The sequence below is a fragment of the Antedon mediterranea genome, chromosome 4 (assembly GCF_964355755.1).
Source record: "Antedon mediterranea chromosome 4, ecAntMedi1.1, whole genome shotgun sequence".
In the NCBI taxonomy this organism is placed as follows: domain Eukaryota; kingdom Metazoa; phylum Echinodermata; class Crinoidea; order Comatulida; family Antedonidae; genus Antedon; species Antedon mediterranea.
In genome coordinates, this window is record NC_092673.1 from 35,524,464 (window position 1) to 35,547,402 (window position 22,939).

At 31.6% G+C, this 22,939-nt stretch overlaps 1 protein-coding gene across 3 annotated transcripts in view; it reads right to left on the reverse strand.

The window, feature by feature from the left end:
• Positions 1-22,939, reverse strand: part of LOC140047433 (uncharacterized) — a 34,551-nt gene continuing 11,612 nt past the window's right edge. For 2 of the 3 annotated variants that reach the window (XM_072092462.1, XM_072092460.1), the window contains 23 exons: positions 22,212-22,607; positions 20,969-21,043; positions 20,722-20,814; positions 20,310-20,438; positions 19,210-19,260; positions 17,295-17,342; positions 16,919-16,993; positions 16,709-16,804; positions 16,078-16,125; positions 15,613-15,660; positions 14,001-14,099; positions 13,328-13,438; positions 12,167-12,694; positions 11,692-11,730; positions 9,972-10,022; positions 9,746-9,847; positions 9,254-9,348; positions 7,035-7,117; positions 6,384-6,697; positions 4,420-4,947; positions 3,858-3,908; positions 3,560-3,610; positions 1-2,924 (listed from right to left, as the gene is read on the reverse strand). In XM_072092462.1, the coding sequence (XP_071948563.1) occupies positions 1,141-2,924; positions 3,560-3,610; positions 3,858-3,908; positions 4,420-4,947; positions 6,384-6,697; positions 7,035-7,117; positions 9,254-9,348; positions 9,746-9,847; positions 9,972-10,022; positions 11,692-11,730; positions 12,167-12,694; positions 13,328-13,438; positions 14,001-14,099; positions 15,613-15,660; positions 16,078-16,125; positions 16,709-16,804; positions 16,919-16,993; positions 17,295-17,342; positions 19,210-19,260; positions 20,310-20,438; positions 20,722-20,814; positions 20,969-21,043; positions 22,212-22,607 (4,895 nt within the window). In that variant the 3' untranslated portion in view covers positions 1-1,140. The remainder of the gene's footprint in view (positions 2,925-3,559; positions 3,611-3,857; positions 3,909-4,419; positions 4,948-6,383; positions 6,698-7,034; positions 7,118-9,253; positions 9,349-9,745; positions 9,848-9,971; positions 10,023-11,691; positions 11,731-12,166; positions 12,695-13,327; positions 13,439-14,000; positions 14,100-15,612; positions 15,661-16,077; positions 16,126-16,708; positions 16,805-16,918; positions 16,994-17,294; positions 17,343-19,209; positions 19,261-20,309; positions 20,439-20,721; positions 20,815-20,968; positions 21,044-22,211; positions 22,608-22,939) is intronic. The other variant, XM_072092463.1, reaches the window with a different exon arrangement.

Here is a 22,939-nt window from a genome sequence, read left to right on the forward strand (position 1 = left end):
CCCAATTAACACAAGTATATGCTATTGACTGAAAATGCACAGTAACAACCACTGTACTTCATTTACAACCCCCCTGCCCCAATTAACACAAGTATATGCTATTGACTGAAAATGCACAGTAACAACCACTGTACTTCATTTACAACCCCCCTGCCTCAATTAACACAAGTATATGCTATTGACTGAAAATGCACAGTAACAACCCTGTACTTCATTTACAACCCCCCTGCCCCAATTAACACAAGTATATGCTATTGGCTGAAAATGCACAGTAACAACCACTGTACTTCATTTACAACAAATTTATATAATTTTCCATAAAGCTCTACTAGTTTGACAAAAAAAGTGTGATGTGCTCAAATATGGTAGTGATATGCCATATATGGGCACATCACATTTTGTCACATAAAGTTTGATGGTGCAGACAGAACTTCATGGAAAATTATAAAAATAAATGAACAGCGCCATCTTCTGTTCTGGTGTGAATGTAGCTTTATTTATAAAGATAAAAATTAGAAACAATTAAATATTGTAAACATAATTCACAAGAAAAGGAAAGAACTATTTAAAAAACTAAATGGTTGTACAGTTTTCAGTGAATAAAAATTGAGAGAATAGTTGAAGAATTATGATCACGATGAAAAGCCCCTCATAGCAACATTCAAATCCTGTGAAACTAACAATTTTAAACAAAATTTGGCGTAATATGTCTTACAATTAAATTCAAGATGACTCATCAAATTATAAAAATACTGGCATATCAAAATAGACTGTATCAAAATCTTAATTCTGACATATTACAAATGATATGCTATGTGTGCAGTATATTAGGTTGCATTAGCAATTGTCTTAAGATACTAATATACTAAATCCAAGGTAATATTGAATTTTAAACATAATATATTGTTTACAAATATTAAATAAACAATTTTATATATAATATGACATGTATTAAAATACAATATTCACCATGATTTAATTTACATTTATATTACCAAAGATTATGATAACAAACAAGTGCCTGTAGTACATGTATCATGCATGATATGTATGATAACAAACAAGTGCCTGTAGTACATGTATCATGCAGTTGTAATGAATGTCAAATTAAGCTGCACTTTAATAACTACTGTATAGCAGTTAATAGTAAAATTTACCATTTATACTCTGGAAATGTTGCCTCATATTCTGCACTATATCATTAGGTAATTGACACCCACGCATATGAAGCTTTTTCAGTTTAGGAGAAATAGCCAGTAATGTGGTAAGGGAAGAACCTGTGATGTCACTGAGAGTATTCTCACTGATAACAAGCTTATCTAATTCCAACACTAGGTTTCTATTGACACATTCCCTCACCATAGCATCTATGATAACACCCGACAGCCTGCAGTGGTACATGTTAAGTGTTTTCAGTTTAGGCGAAATAGCCAGTAATGTGCCAAGTGAAGAACCTGTGATGTCACTGAGAATATTCACAATGACATTAAGATTCTCTAATTCCAACACTAGGTTCCTATTGACACATTCCCTCACCATGGCATCTATGATAACACCTGACAGACTGCACCAGCCTATGTTAAGTATTTTCAGTTTAGGCGAAATAGCCAGTAATGTGCCAAATGAAGAACCTGTGATGTCACTGAGAGTATTCCCATGGATATCAAGATTATCTAATTCCAACACTAGGTTCCTATTGACACATTCCCTCACAATAGCATTTATGACAACACCTGACAGTCTGCAATACCTTATGTTAAGTGTCTTCAGTTTAGGTGAAATAGCCAGTAATGTGCCAAATGAAGAACCTGTGATGTCACTGAGAGCATTCCCACCGATATTAAGACTATCTAATTCCAACACCAGGTTCCTATTGACACATTCCCTCACCATAGCATCTATAATAACACTTGACAGCCTGCAGCTGTACATGTTAAGTGTCTTCAGTTTAGGCGAAATAGCCAGTAATGTGCCAAGTGAAGAACCTGTGATATCACTGAGAGTATTCTCCTGGATATCAAGATTATCTAATTCCAACACTAGGTTTCTATTGGCACATTCTCTCACCATAGCATCTATGATAACACCTGACAGACTGCAGTAGCTTATGTCAAGTGTTTTCAGTTTAGGAGTAGTAGCCAGTAATGTGCCAAGTACAGAACCTGTGATATAACTAAGATCATTATCATGGATATCAAGATTATCTAATTCAAACACTAGGTTCCTATTGACACATTCCCTCAACATAGCATCTATGGTAACACCTGACAGACTGCAGTCACTCATGTTAAGTGTTTTCAGTTTAGGCGAAATAGCCAGTAATGTGCCAAGTATAGAACCTGTGATATCATTAAGATAGTTGGAATGGATATCAAGGTTCTCCAATTCCAACACTAATCCTTTCTTTGATAGTGCACCAACAGTATAATTCATAGTTACACCTGGGAAAAAATTACTCAATTGAAGCATTTTGAGTCGTGGTGCATTAATCAACAAATGAATTAAAAATGATGTAGAGAAATCTGCATAACTTGCATATACTTCTATATTGTATTTAAAAGTGTATTTACTACATTCGATAGACAGACCTTTCACCACATCATCAATATATAATTGACTGATTCTAGATAACACAAACCTTTCATCTTTTACAGCAATCAAAACATGAGCTAGCATTCTACCAATGTCTTCTGACGATTCCTTTCGAATCCATTTCCATCTATTCCTGTTTTTCCATTTTTGTATTTCCAGATTATTCATCATCTTTATGATACCCTGATCTGTTTTTAAGCTCTTACCACGTCTCATGTAAGTGCAAAATCGTCTTACAGAGTTACATATCTCATCTACAGCATGTTCATCTGTCATTGTATCTTTACTTGGTAGCTGTTGATGTGAGGTTGAGGGCTCACTGTCATCAATACCTGTAAAAGGAATTAATTTTATATTAATAAGACATGGTAGAATCAGACAATGGGTGAATCAGACAATGGGTGTGCAGCAATTTGATATATATTTACTGGATTCATGTCAACTTTTACAATATTAAAAGTTTCTTTATTGCTTAAGATATACACAGCATAAATTAATATATGACAATTTTGAAATAATGTAAAAGAAACAAAAACTGTAAAATGTGCACAACTGTTATAGGTTTAAAAAATATAAACACACACTTCTTAAAGTGTATTTTTAGATGTATAAAATTTATAATTATATTCTGCAATTAAATGTTATTTTATTAATAAAAAGCAAAATATTAATAAAAACATTTTATTTTTCATTATTTCTAAACAATAAATAATGACAATAAATGTTGCATTTACTATTTTTTAATTATCTTTAATTAGTTCTTTTGGTGATTTCTCAGAATCTGTTTTAACAGAACATTTTTTCTCTACAAACATTTCTCTTACATAGTCTCTTAATGTTGTCTCTATCAAAGAAATCGAATATAAAATTATGTATTATATAAAAAGTATATTTAAAAAATATAATAGTTTTTTGTTTACATGTTTTTCATTTAAAATTAAAATACATGATTTATTGTCAGTCTTACTCTTTTTTGATTTTCTTGGTTTCTTTGCTTTAACTTGATCTTCTGACTCATCTAATAAAACAAGAGAAAATACTACAAATTAACTTTAATTCTTTAAATGTCCCTTTTATTCCAATTTTCTCATAGGTTTCAGTAAATGGTGTTTCCAGTGATTTTCAAGCTCAGGTTTAGATTGACTAATTGTTGGTGAATATATTGCTGCTTCTGGTAATTTTCCAATTTACAGACATTTAATTTAAAAAGACTCAGCTCCCAGAACAATTCACTTTTACACACCTTATGGTTACAGTATACTTACTCTTTCTTGATTTTCTTGGTTTCTTTGTTTTAACTGAATCTTCTGACGCATCTAAAACATGAGAACATGTGAAATGATAATGATGATAAATTAGGTCATTTTTATTAAAATGTATGCATCATCCATATCTGCTATATTTAAATTTAAAATATTGAGATTTTTAAATCATTAATTGCCAAAATATGTTTACAGAATCACAAATGAGGTTTGTTGTTTTAGTAATCTGTCAATGTAAAGTGACAGATATTGCTCTCACAGACCATAAGATATAAAAAAATAAATAGTGCTGAAATGTAATTTTTTTAAATAAATGGTATGGAGTGATTTTAGAGATACTACTTAAAATAGATAATAATAAAATAATTATTTCTCCTTTTTTTTTTTTATCTATAATAGCGAATTTGTAAAATGTGGAATACTGTAAATATTTTGGTTTGATTAACTAGTAATGAATAAAATAAAATCATAATAACATAATAAATTATTATCCTAATTACCAACTGTCATGAAAAGATATCATTTTAAAGTCCTATTGAAGAAAACAAACATAAAATATGCATACATTTTGTTAGAACTTCTTCAGGTTCTCCAAGCTTCAAGATACTTAATCTGTTGATAAATAGTTGCATCTTTCCTTCACTGATGATCTGTCTGTTTTCAAGATCATTAATCAGATCCCATTTATCTTCATAAGATGTTGGTGCCTCATTAACAAGATCACTGATGCATTCCACATTTTTTGTGGTCAGCTTATTTCCAAATTCTACCAACATGCATCTGTGACGACTGAATTTTGAAACGGAAATCTCCTCGACATTTGGGAATGTTACAACTTCTTCTTGAATTTTTCTTACTAATTCAAATTCTCCTGTTGCATTGATGGTGTCATAAAACAATGTGAAATCCTGGCTTGTCAGATGATTAAATTCAATTAAGAATTCCAGCAGGTCTATTGTGCTAGATGCCTTGTATAAAATATGAGGAAGCAGCAGGTCTTTGTACAAGGCTTTCAGCAAATTCAGTGAATCTCTCTTATCATACCACTGGCAAAATTCTTCTTTAACATATGCAAACATATCATCTTGTATTTCTAGATTGGAAATAAAGATCTCAATAAGAAATGTTTCACAGTATTTCTTGTCAGAAAATACAATAGCCATTGAAGTGAGGGCACTATTTTCTATTGCGATTGAAATAACATATTTTACTACAATACAACCTTGGTCCTATGTTCAGAAGCTGTTCAAGATGGCCCCAAACCATCTCGGCCCCAGACAACTCGGCAACAAGGAAACTCAGCCTCAATTTAATTCAGTTTAAATTTATTTATGAGAGTCGCTTCATATTCAGCAATAAGGGAAAGGTTCTTAACAAAGTTTCATATAAACAAATAAAAACGGATGAGAATAAGATGAATATCTATCATCTATTCTGTATCGGTGATTACGAACGGGATGCAAATAATAATTGATCAAAATATGGTACACAGGATAATTATTGGGTATAAAAAGCTAATAATAGGATCAAATTTAAATATATACAGGTAGAATTGCAGAAACAAAAGAGAATTGAACAAGCCATAATCTGCATACAGTAAATGCACAGGTGTAGCCTAATTTGCATAAATGCACAGAACTAGACTAATTTTCATAAATGCAGTTGTAATACTTTGCATAAATACACAGGTTTAGCCTAATTTGTATAAATGCACAGAAGTAGACTAATTTGCATAAATGCACAGAAGTAGACTAATTTGCATAAATGCACAGGTGTAGTCTGAGGGTAGTAAGGTGTATCTATGCATCAATAACAAATGTTGCGACGTTAAAATACTGTATTTCTTTGTTAACCGCCTTTAGCAAACCAATGCAAGCATATAAACTCTGGATATGCACACAAACCCATTCACACCAGAAACAAAAATTAGTCTAAATATCATGTCATCTATGAAAGAATAATAGGATTCATGGCTTCACTGAGTTGTTGTTAGACAATGTATAGACAATGTGTCTTTATATACACCAACTATACAAGCAAGTTATTCAATTTAAAAGGAAGATCTTTTTAAATGAAAATACTGAAACATATTTTGTAGTTCATCTAAAATTCATTGTACAAAAATTTAATCTTGAACACATAATTCTTTAATGTGTTCAGATCAAACACTGATTCTACTTTAATTCTCACAACTACCCTAACACCCTCTGTTTTTATATTATTATCTGACTGACTGCATGAATCGGATTACGAACTTGACAATAACAGAGGGTGTATGTTAGAGAAGGTAATGGCATGTTATTGAGGTTTTAAATAATACAGATTAAATCAATCATTTGAATAAAATGTTCAACCCTCCAACCTCCCCCCTGCAAAATTATCTAAAACCATAAATAAGTTATGAATGTAAGAGCATTCATGGAAAAGCCTAAGTCTACGTGTCCCTTCACAATTATTATTCCAACTGTTTGAAAAAGCATGACATGTTTATTTAATTAATGACGATTGGCTCGCCTGCTTTTACAGTACCATCAGGACCAGGAGCAGATGGGGGCAGCTTGGCGACTCCTGTCATCGGCATCTTTGCCATCCCCGTAATGGTAGGTTTACTCGCAATGGCGCTGAGAGGGTTGGAAGCGGGTGGCAACAGCTTCATCGGTGCTGACGGTACTAGCGGTTTACCTCCAGTTTGCGAGTGAAGCTTTCCCTGGCTGGCAAGGCTTGGCATGCCTGTCGCAGCCACGATCTTGGGCGGTGTGTGCTTGGCGGCTATTTTCATGAGCTTGTACGGACGACGTGCTGCACGTTTCTGGGTAGCATTTGACACTTGCTGTCTCAGATGTCTACAAAAACACAGTTAGTTCGTTAAACTTAGCAAACCATATATGCAAGTGGAGTAAAGCTTATGAACTGGGAACATTTTATTGGCAAAATCAAACAATGAAAAGTGTCACAAAGTTTCCTAGTTTAGACCAGTCTGGAGAAAACTAGTATACACTAGCAAACTGGCTAATGGTTTCTAGGCAGTCAGATATCTGACTGGTACAAAGCTCTGTCTACACTATCAACTTTATGTGATGTGCCCATATATTGACATGATGAAGTCACATCACTACCATATTTGGGCACATGACACTAGTTTGATAATGTGGACAGAGCTTAATAAAGTTAAATACCCACTTGGTAGTTTCATTGGCATGAAAGAAAACATCATCCGGCGCGTCAAGCCAGCTTAGCTTCTTCTTCTTTGCTTCTGATCCCATCTGTTTAAATAAAAAAGATAACTAATATTAGCATACAATTCATACGATACTCAGGGGTTTAATGGTGCTGGGTGTAGATACACACATTCTGCACACCCTACTACACATCTACCACCCACTTTTAACATAGCATCCATGCAAGAACATTACGGGTACTTGAAAGTGGTTGTATTTATTTCTTACCATTCAAATCCTGTGAAACTAACAATTTTAAACAAAATTTGGCGTAATATGTCTTACAATTAAATTCAAGATGACTCATCAAATTATAAAAATACTGGCATATCAAAATAGACTGTATCAAAATCTTAATTCTGACATATTACAAATGATATGCTATGTGTGCAATATATTAGGTTGCATTAGCAATTGTCAAGATACTAATATACTAAATCCAAGGTAATATTGAATTTTAAACATAATATATTGTTTACAAATATTAAATAAACAATTTTATATATAATATGACATGTATTAAAATACAATATTCACCATGATTTAATTTACATTTATATTACCAAAGATTATGATAACAAACAAGTGCCTGTAGTACATGTATCATGCAGTTGTAATGAATGTCAAATTAAGCTGCACTTTAATAACTACTGTATAGCAGTTAATAGTAAAATTTACCATTTATACTCTGGAAGTGTTGCCTCATATTCTGCACTATATCATTAGGTAATTCACACCCACGCATATGAAGCTTTTTCAGTTTAGGAGAAATAGCCAGTAATGTGGTAAGGGAAGAACCTGTGATGTCACTGAAAGTATTCCCACTGATAACAAGCTTATCTAATTCCAACACTAGGTTTCTATTGACACATTCCCTCACCATAGCATCTATGGTAACACCTGACAGACTGCACCAGCCTATGTCAAGTGTTTTCAGTTTAGGCGAAATAGCCAGTAATGTGCCAAATGAAGAACCTGTGATGTCACTGAGAGTATTCCCATGGATATCAAGATTATCTAATTCCAACACTAGGTTCCTATTGACACATTCCCTCACCATAGCATTTATGACAACACCTGACAGTCTGCAATAGCTTATGTTAAGTGTCTTCAGTTTAGGTGAAATAGCCAGTAATGTGCCAAATGAAGAACCTGTGATGTCACTGAGAGCATTCCCACCGATATCAAGATTATCTAATTCCAACACTAGGTTCCTATTGACACATTCCCTCACCATAGCATCTATAATAACACCTGACAGCCTGCAGTTGTACATGTTAAGTGTCTTCAGTTTAGGAGTAGTAGCCAGTAATGTGGCAAGTGTAGAACCTGTGACATCACTGAGAGTATTCCCACGGATATCAAGATTATCTAATTCCAACACTAGGTTCCTATTGACACATTCCCTCACCATAGCATCTATGATAACACCTGACACACTGCAGTAGCTTATGGCAAGTGTTTTCAGTTTAGGAGAAATAGCCAGTAATGTGCCAAGTACAGAACCTGTGATGTCACCGAGTGTATTCCAACTGATATTAAGACTATCTAATTCCAACACTAGGTTCCTATTGACACATTCCCTCACCATAGCATCTATGATAACACCTGACAGATGGCAGTAGCATATGTTAAGTGTTTTCAGTTTAGGATAAATAGCCAGTAATGTGCCAAATGAAGAACCTGTGATGTCGTTGAGATAGCTGGAATGGATATCAAGGTTCTCTAATTCCAACACTAGTCCTTTCTTTGATAGTGCACCAACAGTATCATTCATAGTTACACCTGTTAACTACGTAATTGAAGCATTTTGAGTTGTGGTGCATTAATCAACAAATGAATTAAAAATGATGTAAACAAATGTGTATCGCTTTGAAAAGCTTCTATATTGTATTTAAAAGTGTATTTACTACATTCAGTAGACAGACCTTTCACCACATCATCAGTACATGATGGACTGATTTTAGATAACACATACTCTTCATCTTTTACAGCAATCAAAACATGAGCTAGCATTCTACCAATGTCTTCTGATGATTTCTGTTGAATCCATTCCCACCACCTTTTTCTGCGTTTCCATATTCCTACTACATTATTACTACTTATCATCTTTATGATATCCTGATCTGTTTTTAAACTCTTAATACCACTACTTCTCATGTAAGTGAAAAATCGTCTTACAGAGTTACATATCTCATCTATAGCATCTTCATCTGTCATTGTATCTTGACTTAGTAGCTGTTGATGTGAAGTTGAGGGCTCACTATCATCAATACCTGTAAAAGGAATTCATTTTATATTAATAAGACATGGTGGAACCAGACAATGGGTGTGTAGCAATTTATATATTTACCGGATTCATGTCAACTTTTACAATATTAAAAGTTTCTTTATTGCTTAAGATATACACAGCATAAATTAATATACGACAATTTTGAAATAATGTAAAAGATACAAAAACTGTAAAATGTGCACAACTATTATAGGTTTAAAAAATATAAACACACACTTCTTAAAGTGTATTTTTAGATGTATAGGATTTATAATTATATTCTGTAATTAAATGATATTTTATTAATAAAAACCAAAATATGAATAAAAACATTTTATTTTCCATTATTTCTAAACAATAAATAATAACAATAAATGTTACATTTACTATTTTTTAATTACCTTTAATTAGATCCATTTCTTTTGGTGATTTCTCAGAATCTGTTTTAACAGAACATTTTTTCTCTACAAACATTTCTCTTACATAGTCTCTTAATGTTGTCTCTATTCAAAGAAATCAAATATAAACTCATTTATTATATAAAAAGTATATTTAAAAAATATAACAATTTTTTGTTTACATGTTTTTCATTTTAAATTAAAATACATGATTTATTGTCTGTCTTACTCTTTTTTGATTTTCTTGGTTTCTTTGCTTCAACTTGATCTTCTGACTCATCTAATAAAACAAAAGAAAATACTACAAATTAATTCTTTAATTCTTTAAATGTCCCTTTTATTCCCATTTTCTCATAGGTTTCAGTAAATGGTGTTTCCAGTGTTTTTCAAGCTCAGATTTAGATTGACTAATTGTTGGTGAATATTTTTTTTTTTTTTTTATTTATTCGGTATATAAAAATATATTACAAAACGACAGTCAAGGACTGAAATGAAATGTATTACAAATGACTAAAAATTAGTTAAAATTGCTATAAAAATAGAAACATCTTAATAAAATTAGATATCGTACCATACAATTAAAAACATACATGAATAAAAAACCTTAAAACATTCACTTATTACATATCTAAAAAAGAGCTAGTGGTGCCTATTAATTATATCCACCATGGTGGGAACTGGAGACGACCTAAGTCTGCTGGTTTTACAATGAGGTACTTCTAGAAAGCGGTTGACTCTGAGAGACCGAGCTGGCTTATGAAGAGGGGGAAGTATTTCTCTAAACAGCTCGGATTTTAATAAGCCTTCCCCGAAAGACAACACAAGTTTGTTTCTTCTCTCTACAAGAGTAGGTAAACCAGTAACAGACAATGCATGATCATAGCACACATAGTTGTTACCTAGCATGATACGCAATGCTCTCTTTTGTACCTTTTCAATAGACTTGGACATGTCCTTAGTGATAGCGCCATGCCAAACAGGGGCAGCATATTCTAAAATAGGTCTTATATACGCCATATAAACAGTCAACAGATCATTAATTAAGATTCCTGCTTTCTTCAAAATGCACAAGGAAAATAAACGTCTAGAAGCTCTAGACACAATATTATTAGTGTTAAGTTCCCATTTCAGGTCATTTTGAATGATTACACCAAGAAGCGTCATGTGATCAACTACTTGTAAAATGGAACTACTCAGACTAAAAGAAGGCGATATAATATCATCCGACTTGTCCTTAAGAAAATTGACAACCAAGATATGGCATTTGGAGGGTTTGGGTATCATATTATTGGATGAACACCAAACACTCAGATCATCTAACAGGGATTGCATGGAAGGCAAATCACCTTTGCGAACGACCTCCCCAAGGGTGAGGTCATCCACATATTTCCATCGTCTGCAGCAATCAACACAAGCATCGTTAATAAGTACTAGGAAAAGTACAGGGCCAAGCAATGTCCCCTGTGGGACACCACAAGTCAGTGACTTTGAAGATGACAAAATCCCAGCAAACATGGTGTTGAGAGAACGGGAAGTGAGAAAGCTGCAGACGATGGGAATTATGGACGACCTCACACCCAGTTCAATCAACTTTATAATAATAACATTATGATCAACACGATCAAAAGCTTTAGTAAAGTCAGTGGCACATAGGTTAACATAACATTTACCCTTCTCAACATCTTTGAGTGTAGAGTCAATAAGACTAACAAGATAGTGAGTTGAGGAAGCCTTTTTCCTACTACCAAATTGACGAGAATCTAATTTACCCTTAATATCTTCAAGAATCCACTTAACAATAAAAGATTCAAATACCCTGGCAAGAACATAGGTAAGGGAAAGTAAGGGAAATAGGTATATTGCTGCTTCTGGTTATTTTCCAGTCTACAGACGTTTAATTTAAAAAGAACAATTTACTTTCACACACCTTATGGTTACAGTATACTTACTCTTTCTTGATTTTCTTGGTTTCTTTGGTTTAACTGGATCTAAAACATATGAAATGATAATGATGATAAATTAGGACAATTTTTATAAACAATTTATGTATCATTCATATCTGCTACATTTAAATTTAAAATATTAAGATTTTTAAATAATTAATTGTAGCACAAATATGTTTACAGAATCACAAAAATGTTGTTATTACTGAAATGTAATGTTTATTAAATAAATGGTATGGAGTGATTTTAAATACTAATAATTAATATAGATTTAATTTATTATTTCTCCTATTTTTTTTAAATCTATAATAGAGAATTTGTAAAATGTGGAATACTGTAGATATTTTGGTTTGATTAACTAGTAATGAATAAAATATTGATTGCAAAATAATACAATAAATTATTATCCTAATTACCAACTGTCATGAAAAGATATCATTTTAAAGTCCTATTGAAGAAAACAAACATAAAATATGCATACATTTTGTTAGAACTTCTTCAGGTTCTCCAAGCTTCAAGATACCTAATTTCTCGATAAATAGTTGCATCTTTCCTTCACTGATGATCTGTCTGTTTTCAAGATCATTAATCAGATCCCATTTATCTTTATAAGATTTTGGTGCCTCATTAACAAGATCACTGATGGATTCAACATTTTTTGTTGTCAGCTTATTTCCAAATTCTACCAACATGCGTCTGTGACGACTGAATTTTGAAACGGAAATCTCCTCGACATTTGGAAATGTTATAACTTCCTCTTTAATTTTTCTTACTAATTCAAATTCTCCTGTTGCATTGATGGTGTCGAAAAACAATGTGAAATCTTTGCTTGTTAGATGATTAGATTCAATTAAGAATTCCAGCAGGTCTATTGTGCTAGATGCCTTGTCTAGCATATGAGGAAGCAGAAGGTCTTTATACAAGGTTTTAAGCGAACTGAGCGATTCTCTCTTGTCATACCAGCGGGAAAATTCTTCTTTAATGTATGTAAAGTTTAAATGTCGAATTCCTAGTAAGATTTAAAACAAAACAAGTCATCAGTGAAATTTGTTTCAGAAATATTTGGACTGTGGTATGATCTTTGCAACAAAAGACTATGGAATGCTATATTTGGAGAAAAACATACAATTTAAAATGAGAATAATGTAGTATTATACAAATAATGAATGTTTATGACGGTTTCCTTCCTTTTCCATTAAAAAAGGTTTAAAATCTATGGGCAACAGTTTTTTCTGTTCAATAGAATCTATATTTTTTCCAATCTTCAAATATAAACTAATTTAAAACTATTTTTTTTTTGCTTACAAAAATGCATTCAATCTGGTAATTGCATATTATTGTCATAAAAATGAATAACAAATTATTATATTATAAAATAAATTGATTGCATTTATTGAAATTAATTTGTCTTAAAGCCCAGCTAAATTATTTATTTTTTAATAATTGTTTTGTATGTTGTTATTGTAAAGATAGTACAATATTTTGTCAGGTTTTGACTTTGTCATATGTCCTTCATCTAAAACTGTTATGTTTGTTATGATGCAAAATAAAGATTGATTGGGTGTAAATCACCATGTAATATTATCACTCTTAAATCATCAAAGATGAAAACATGTGTTCTTAATTATAATTCTATGTTTACCTTCAACAGATACTTTTTCATGTTCCATTTCTTTCTCTTGTGTTTCTAGTACAGCTATCTGTCTTAGTTGGTCAAGCATTTCTTGAAACATTTTAAGGTGTTCTGATACATCTATCAACAAATATTTAAAACACATGGATAAACCCACTGGGATCTGATTTTAATCATTTCGCTAAAATGTGTCCCTATATATTGTATTTATAATACTTTGTATATTGTTTTTTTTAAAGAATTTTATAAATAGATGTTGATTTGAGAAGTCTGAATCCACCTTCTCAAAAGACAGGGGTGGATCCAGGATATTTTCAAACGCCGGAGCGATGAAACATATTATTAATAGTGTGCCAAACATAAATATCACATTGAAAAAATATTAATAATGTAATTTTAGCTGTCAAAAGCGGGGAAACTGACTTATTCTACAATCAGAACCATAGAAAGATCAGGCCACAAATTCATGCTTATAAAGTGACTATGAATTATGCCGCTCACCTTATAAGCTACAACTCTAATCAAAGTAGTCCATGTCACTACATGTAATTATGAATGAGGAAATGATAATGCCCACTTAGGAATTGTGTTATGGCCATAAACCTTCAATAGCATAATGTAATAATGGTTTGTTTTGGAATTTTAAATCCAATATTAAAAAATAATACAATTATCTTCTTACCAATGTCATGCTTCATTGCTTTTGGTATATCTTTACATTCCTCTTTTACAGAAGGCTTTTTTTCTTCAAGCAATTGTTTTTCATAATACTTTGTTACATCTTTGAAAAAATAGCAAAACTATCAAGCAGGAATATATATAAATGCTATAAATAGATTATAATATAGATAATAATAGTTGCTATTATAAATTATTGGTTATCCGCACTTGGCGGACCCTTTTTTTTTTTTTTCTTTATTCTTCTTTCTTTCCACGAATTTTGTTGGGAGTGTATCTCTAATTCTGGCCAACATAAGATTGTCTTAAGATTGACCTGTAGCTGTAGATGTGCAGCCAAGCTTTTCGACGATGTTGGAGTTGCGCAGCGTAAGTAATGCGCGATTTTAAGAATTTCAATGATTGATCATAGATTAAAAACCAAAAGTCATTTTGTATTGAAACTTGGTGAAAATTTAAGTAATATCAAGCGCAAAAATTCTATGGATTAAAAATAGCTGGTTGCACAGAAAGTTATGCACGCGTGTTTAAAATGTCAAAATGCGAAAAATCACTTCTAATCAACTTTCTACGCGTTTCATGTCATTTTGAGCATTTCATAAATTCCCAGGCGTGCGCAATTTTTTCACGCGCGCGTGCGCACGTAGCGCAAAAAAAGATTTTTTTTGCTTGATTTTTGTTTTTTCAAACTTTTCTAGTAGTTTTATCAACTTTTCAAACAATTTTAACTTAAAATCATAGAATTAGACAATTTGCACACGCGTTTTTTATGAAAAAGTTCAAAATTTCGTGAAAATTATGCCTTTTTTTAAACAGTCATAGATTCTAAACTACGTTGTGAACTTTCTTGAAATTACATATTCTGGAAGTAGATGAGTTGTAGATATCGAATCATGCATTGATATGGCTAACTGGACATTGTGACGTCATCGTATGGCCACTCCAATATAAAATGTAGGATTTTTGTCTCTTTCGTCATAGCGCATCACATTTAATAGAGCGCATCTCTACTTATCCGTATTCCATTTTCCCCCATTTCTCTATATTGCCTAGGTCAATCAATTATCTTTCACATGATTTACCATTTTTAAAATTGTGATGACGTCATCATGTTCAAAAGCGTCATTAACTTATTTTCACCTATTCTGAACTGTATGTAGTATGTATACAGTATATAGTGTATACTGTATATACTTTGACGTGACACAAAATAGAGAGCGCACAAACATTTTTTTCAATGGCATAATCGTTTTTCTGTGCGCCATATTCTAACGTATGACGTGCACGTGGCGTCTGCGCTGCGGATAACCTAACTCGTCCGTAGTGACGAGTTCAAATCTAGAGTGGAGATGTGGCTTGGTGGTTATGATGCTTGGCTACCACTCTAAGGATCCTGGGTTCAAGTCCCGTCACATGTCTGGATTTTTTCTAAGGACAAAATTACAACTCCACTCCCAAAGACTTGTAATAAGACTTTGTTTATGTAGAGCATCTTGTGTATAATGTTTGTCTTGTGAACCTCTGAGGGTCCCTAATGATCAGCAATTGCTGGATGGATCACCCTCATTAAATATGGTAAAAAAAAAAAAAAAAAAAAATTAATGATATAAACATACCTGTAAGGTGGTCTGATCTCCTGCAGTCTTTTGAAGGCCTACCTTCGTCTAACAGAATTAATATGCAACATTATTTATTGAATAGAAAATATAGAACATCTATTCCAATACCTTTTGTATTTCTCCTCATCAATAATAAGAAGTTAGAAAACCATTTCTTTTAATGAAAAAACTATTATTAACTATTATTTTTTTTAATGTTTAAAACATGTCAATCTAATCCACTGGACTTGTTTAGAACAGCGACGTTTCATGACCTATCCAGTTGGCATCATCAGGCCGGATGATGGAAATTGGTCAATGACCCATGACAGGGTCGAGAAGAAGAAGAAGTAAGTCCAATGGATTAGATTGATATCTTTATTACTACCTGGATGAATGAGAATATTAAGTAACCATACATTTTTTATATTTCATTCATTTATTGATTTCCTTTCAATAACCATATTAAGAGAAACAAAATACCTGGATCTGGAATTAATGATCTCTTCTGTTTTGATGTTCCAACTTTATCTGTAAAAATATATTTATAGTTTTTATCTCAACAAATAAAATATACACTTTCTTTTATTATTACCAATAAGAAAACAAAAGAATGTACTATTTATTAACAATTGCATGTTTCATAGTCGATAGAATATGTACAATTTGTATCTTGCAATAATATCTGTCTGTTCAATTAAGTAAAGGTAGGCTGAAATGAATTCCAATTTAAATTGAGATAAAATGCAAATTTATTCAATCTATCAATGAAGAGTCAATTATAGTAATTTAAGCTTCTGTTCCGAAACATTCCATTTACATTTACTTGGTTTTCAGAAAATGTCAGAAGCATGTACTAATTTTAATTCCGTCTTCTTTTTATTATCAAGACCAATTTACCCAGACAAACGGTAATGGTAAATGAAAAAACACATGTAGTTTGTCCCACATAGAATCGGTCTCTATCCTCAGCGGAAACTGCCCCTCCGCTCTGCATTTGTGTAAATGTTCATAGATTCAACATTTTTATTATCGTTACCGCTCGTCTGTGTAAATGAGCTTTTATACCTAAATTTGCAATTCTAATTATTTAAATTTTACAATACAAGTTCACCTGTTTTTGGTTTGACAAGTCCTAGTGATCCATGTTCCTCTTTAAAACTGATTGGTAACATCTCAATTAATGTACCAGATAAATCGTCTAAATACCCTAATATAGGACAAATACTTTTAATAAATTGGTACTGATAATCAATTTAGTCAACAGCAGTCAACAATAAATTTTTAATTGTAAGTAACTTTTCTTTAGATGCATGTGACTCACCTTCTTCCAATTTCGGTGACTTGGGTTCTTCTTTGATATTAATTGACAATTCTTTAGATTCCTTGTCAAATTCCTCTGTTTAATAGAATAATAATATTAACAGCTAGCTATACAAAATGTGTATAGATTTTACCATGGTCTCATCCAAAACATGGAATATGGAAAAATGTGTTAATTACTGTAATTAGTACAAAACTCCAAAGCTGGTTGTATTAAATATTTGAGCCTTGGTTCTTTTCATTCTCAACCTGCAAGCACACTGATCAACAACAACTTTCTGGTTTATGTAAAACATTGCAGTAGTATGGCATGCCCTTTTAAAATATAAATATAGCTGAAAAATGATGTTTTACTTTAGCAAATGAATAAAACATACCTTTGAGGTAGCTAGAACTTCTGAATTGTTTTGATGGTCCAGGTTGATCTATTAAAAATAGTATTATACATATTGATTTTAATAAAACAGACAATGTAGAGATTTTGATGGTCCAGGTTGATCTATTAAAAATAGTATTATACATATTGATTTTAATAAACAGACAATGTAGAGATTTTGATGGTCCAGGTTGATCTATTAAAAATAGTATTATACATATTGATTTTAATAAACAGACAATGTAGAGATTTTGATGGTCCAGGTTGATCTATTAAAAATAGTATTATACATATTGATTTTAATAAACAGACAATGTAGAGATTTTGATGGTCCAGGTTGATCTATTAAAAATAGTATTATACATATTGATTTTAATAAACAGACAATGTAGAGATTTTGATGGTCCAGGTTGATCTATTAAAAATAGTATTATACATATGGATTTTAATAAACAGACAATGTAGAGATTTTGATGGTCCAGGTTGATCTATTAAAAATAGTATTATACATATTGATTTTAATAAAACAGACAATGTAGAGATTTTGATGGTCCAGGTTGATCTATTAAAAATAGTATTATACATATTGATTTTAATAAACAGACAATGTAGAGATTTTGATGGTCCAGGTTGATCTATTAAAAATAGTATTATACATATTGATTTTAATAAACAGACAATGTAGAGATTTTGATGGTCCAGGTTGATCTATTAAAAATAGTATTATACATATTGATTTTAATAAACAGACAATGTAGAGATTTTGATGGTCCAGGTTGATCTATTAAAAATAGTATTATACATATTGATTTTAATAAACAGACAATGTAGAGATTTTGATGGTCCAGGTTGATCTATTAAAAATAGTATTATACATATTGATTTTAATAAACAGACAATGTAGAGATTTTGATGGTCCAGGTTGATCTATTAAAAATAGTATTATACATATTGATTTTAATAAACAGACAATGTAGAGATTTTGATGGTCCAGGTTGATCTATTAAAAATAGTATTATACATATTGATTTTAATAAACAGACAATGTAGAGATTTTGATGGTCCAGGTTGATCTATTAAAAATAGTATTATACATATTGATTTTAATAAACAGACAATGTAGAGATTTTGATGGTCCAGGTTGATCTATTAAAAATAGTATTATACATATTGATTTTAATAAACAGACAATGTAGAGATTTTGATGGTCCAGGTTGATCTATTAAAAATAGTATTATACATATTGATTTTAATAAACAGACAATGTAGAGATTTTGATGGTCCAGGTTGATCTATTAAAAATAGTATTATACATATTGATTTGAATAAACAGACAATGTAGAGATTGTGATGGTCCAGGTTGATCTATTAAAATGAGCATTATACATATTGATTTTAATAAACAGACAATGTAGAGATTTTGATGGTCCAGGTTGATCTATTAAAAATAGTATTATACATATTGATTTGAATAAACAGACAATGTAGAGATTTTGATGGTCCAGGTTGATCTATTAAAAATAGTATTATACATATTGATTTTAATAAAACAGACAATGTAGAGATTTTGATGGTCCAGGTTGATCTATTAAAAATAGTATTATACATATTGATTTTAATAAACAGACAATGTAGAGATTTTGATGGTCCAGGTTGATCTATTAAAATGAGCATTATACATATTGATTTTAATAAACAGACAATGTAGAGATTTTGATGGTCCAGGTTCATCTATTAAAATGAGCATTATACATATTGATACTGTATATTTTTTAAAGGCTGTATACAAATGTCACATAATGAATCTCTTACACATTATTCAACAAACAAATTGTGGTGAGAAATGAAATATAATCCTTTTTTAAAAGATGTAATTTTTAAAGTTATTCTCATTACCATGAAAAAATACTACATACCTGGATCTGGACTTAATGATCTCTTAAATGGCTTTGATGTTACAACTTCGTCTGTAAAATAAACATACAACAATTAATTCATTTAAAAAGTGATATAATCATAATTTGGTCAGATGTTGTTTCTACTTTGACATAATTGAAAATAGTTAATGACAAAACAGTGTTGCGAGTAGGAAAAGGATGAGAACTTGAGTGGTATACATATTTCATGGCATGTGTCCACTTTCTTGTGTTGGCATCCTTTTGTGAGATCCTACTGAATGTTCATTGCTTAATAGCTGGTTCACCGGCGACACCACACAGGTCTATTTCTATTCATCATTGTCGCCATGGGAAATTTTTATTTATATTTTTGCAATTCTGTTAGAGGTTTGTTAACACTAATATTTGGGTGGGTGGGTGGGGTGGAGAAATCATGTAAAAAACTTTAAATAGGAAAGTGGAAAAGTTGAACACTCACAAATAAAGACTGATTTAGTAAATGTAAGTAAGTGTTCAACTGTATATGTATTCTAGACACAATAAGCACATAATGGCTATAGCTATGATCAGTGTATAAACACTGGTATTGACTTAATAACAAATAAATAATGGTGGTGTTTAAAGCCTGTTTTCCTGTCGACGTTATTCGACGCTGTCGTTAACAATAATCACTGATCTTCAACGTTAACAGTGGACTTTTAACGATTTACAGGAAAAGGTACTTGCTATTCTTGGAAATATTTCATTTAGCTTCGATTTTGTATAGATGACAAATTTCGTTTTTGTAAAAGCTACCAATTAACGGAGTACTTTACTCAAACGTTTCGATCTCTATCAGAGATCATTCTCAACTGAATGCTATTGTCATCATTTCAACTTGATCGTTTTCAAACGATCGTCGTTGAACTTTTAACGTTTAACGATGATAGCGTCGACAGGAAAACAGGCTTAAGACAAACAACATGCTTGCAACTACAATTTCTAGACTGCTTCAACAGAGAACGCAAGGCATTGTTATAGCATACTTTAAATGATCTCAATGTGCCCTTATCTTTTTCAAACATTGTAAATTTATTATAAGCAAACATTACTTTTAATTTTTTATATTGTAAACTTACCTTTATTTGCAAGAGGTTTTTTTTCAAGTTTTGTTTCTATTGTTTCTTTCTGCTGATACTCTTTCTTTAGTACAGCCAACTCCTTTAACTTGTCAAACATTTGATTTAACAGTTGATGGTAATTTTCAACTTTCAAACGAAATAAAAAAAAAAACAAAAATGTTTAAGGGCGTAAAGAGGGGTCAAAATGGAAGTGTAACCAACACATTCTGTAACTCTCCGCCAGGCTTTATGACATGTAGTGTTTGAAATACATAACTTTACACAGGTGATTGAAATAGGACATTTTAATTAAAAAAGACTGTAGATCAATCAAGTAGCCTACTTCTTTTGAACAACTGTAATCTATTGCAATAAATTAATTCTGTTGAATACAATGGTATGTTTAAACGTAACTGTATGAATGACTTACTTGTTTGTGATGTGAGCGATGTAGGCTCCTTTTTAATACTGAACAGCATTTCCCCAGATTCTTCTGTTGATGTACCAGATAAATCGTCTGAATCTAATAAGAACTTTTAAATGTTATTTCACTTTACACCCCATCTGAAGTAAGTATATTGTGTAAGGAACTATAACTACTGTCCAACTGAAAACAAATTCAAATACCATTGTCTTATTGATGTTATTTTTGCATAACTACAAGAATAACTAATTACCTGTTTGTGATTTGGGTGATGTTGGTTCCTCTTTCATATTGATCAGCAATTCCTCAGCTTTCTTGTCAAATTCCTCTGTTTCATAAAAGAATACAAAAACAATGTGTATAAATTTAAACGATTTTAAATCTAAGAAGAGCAGACACTTTGGTATTTACAATTCAACAAAGCTATAGTAGTTCTTCAGGGTTATGAGATTACACTGTGGATATGTAGTATGCATTCTCTTTGGTCTTAACAATTCAACAAAGCTATAGTAGTTCTTCAGGGTTATGAGATTACACTGTGGATATGTAGTATGCATTCTCTTTGGTCTTAACAATTCAACAAAGCTATAGTAGTTCTTCAGGGTTATGAGATTACACTGTGGATATGTAGTATGCATTCTCTTTGGTCTTAACAATTCAACAAAGCTATAGTAGTTCTTCAGGGTTATGAGATTACACTGTGGATATGTAGTATGCATTCTCTTTGGTCTTAACAATTCAACAAAGCTATAGTAGTTCTTCAGGGTTATGAGATTACACTGTGGATATGTAGTATGCATTCTCTTTGGTCTTAACAATTCAACAAAGCTATAGTAGTTCTTCAGGGTTATGAGATTACACTGTGGATATGTAGTATGCATTCTCTTTGGTCTTAACAATTCAACAAAACTACAGTAGTTCTTCAGGGTTATGAGATTACACTGTGGATATGTAGTATGCATTCTCTTTGGTCTTAACAATTCAACAAAGCTATAGTAGTTCTTCAGGGTTATGAGATTACACTGTGGATATGTAGTATGCATTCTCTTTGGTCTTAACAATTCAACAAAGCTATAGTAGTTCTTCAGGGTTATGAGATTACACTGTGGATATGTAGTATGCATTCTCTTTGGTCTTAACAATCCAACAAAGCTATAGTAGTTCTTCAGGGTTATGAGATTACACTGTGGATATGTAGTATGCATTCTCTTTGGTCTTAACAATTCAACAAAGCTATAGTAGTTCTTCAGGGTTATGAGATTACACTGTGGATATGTAGTATGCATTCTCTTTGGTCTTAACAATTCAACAAAGCTATAGTAGTTCTTCATGGTTATGAGATTACACTGTGGATATGTAGTATGCATTCTCTTTGGTCTTAACAATTCAACAAAGCTACAGTAGTTCTTCAGGGTTATGAGATTACACTGATGGATATGTAGTGTGCATTCTCTTTTCCCAACTAAGACTTAAGTACTTCTATTTTTGTTACTTACCAAATTCTTTTAGTTTCTTTAGTGCATTTTTGTAATTTGTTTCATTTATTGTAATGTTCAATTGTTGTTTATCCTTATGATCTTTTACTAATATATGTTTTAAATCTGTTTGTAGCTGCAACTTGTTAGCACAATACATGCTCCACAGCTCATCCAATGCTTCTGTGTCATGTGACACTAGATGCAACACTATACTTCCAGTTTCTACTTTCTCAAATTGTAGATGCTTTTCTTCAAAGTAAGAAACAAGGTTTGTTATTGTTCCATGAACTACATCAACAGTTGTTTTACTCCATTCTTTCTGTTTAAAAAGAAGTTCCAGTGCTTGTGGTCGTTCACTGTCATTGGCTGATGAAGAACTTTGGTTCTTCACAAGAGTTACTATTAATGGGACACCTTAAATAAAAAATAACATTATAATAATGTAAACAAAATTTAAGAAATCTACTAAAAATAGGCATGAATTTTTTCACTAGAATAATGCAGTGTCTCTTCTTGAATTTGCATTCATTCAGATGATGCTATAACAACAGCATATATATATCTAAAAAGCCAAATATATTCATTCATTCATACATCAAAAGTTATAACTTAATAACCAAGATATTGGGGGAAAAGACAGACATACTTTAAGTCAGGCTCATTATATTGCAACTGAAGGAGGAGTGACATATTTGACACATGTATATGTCTCATCTATATTATGTTTATTCCAAATAACCTAAATT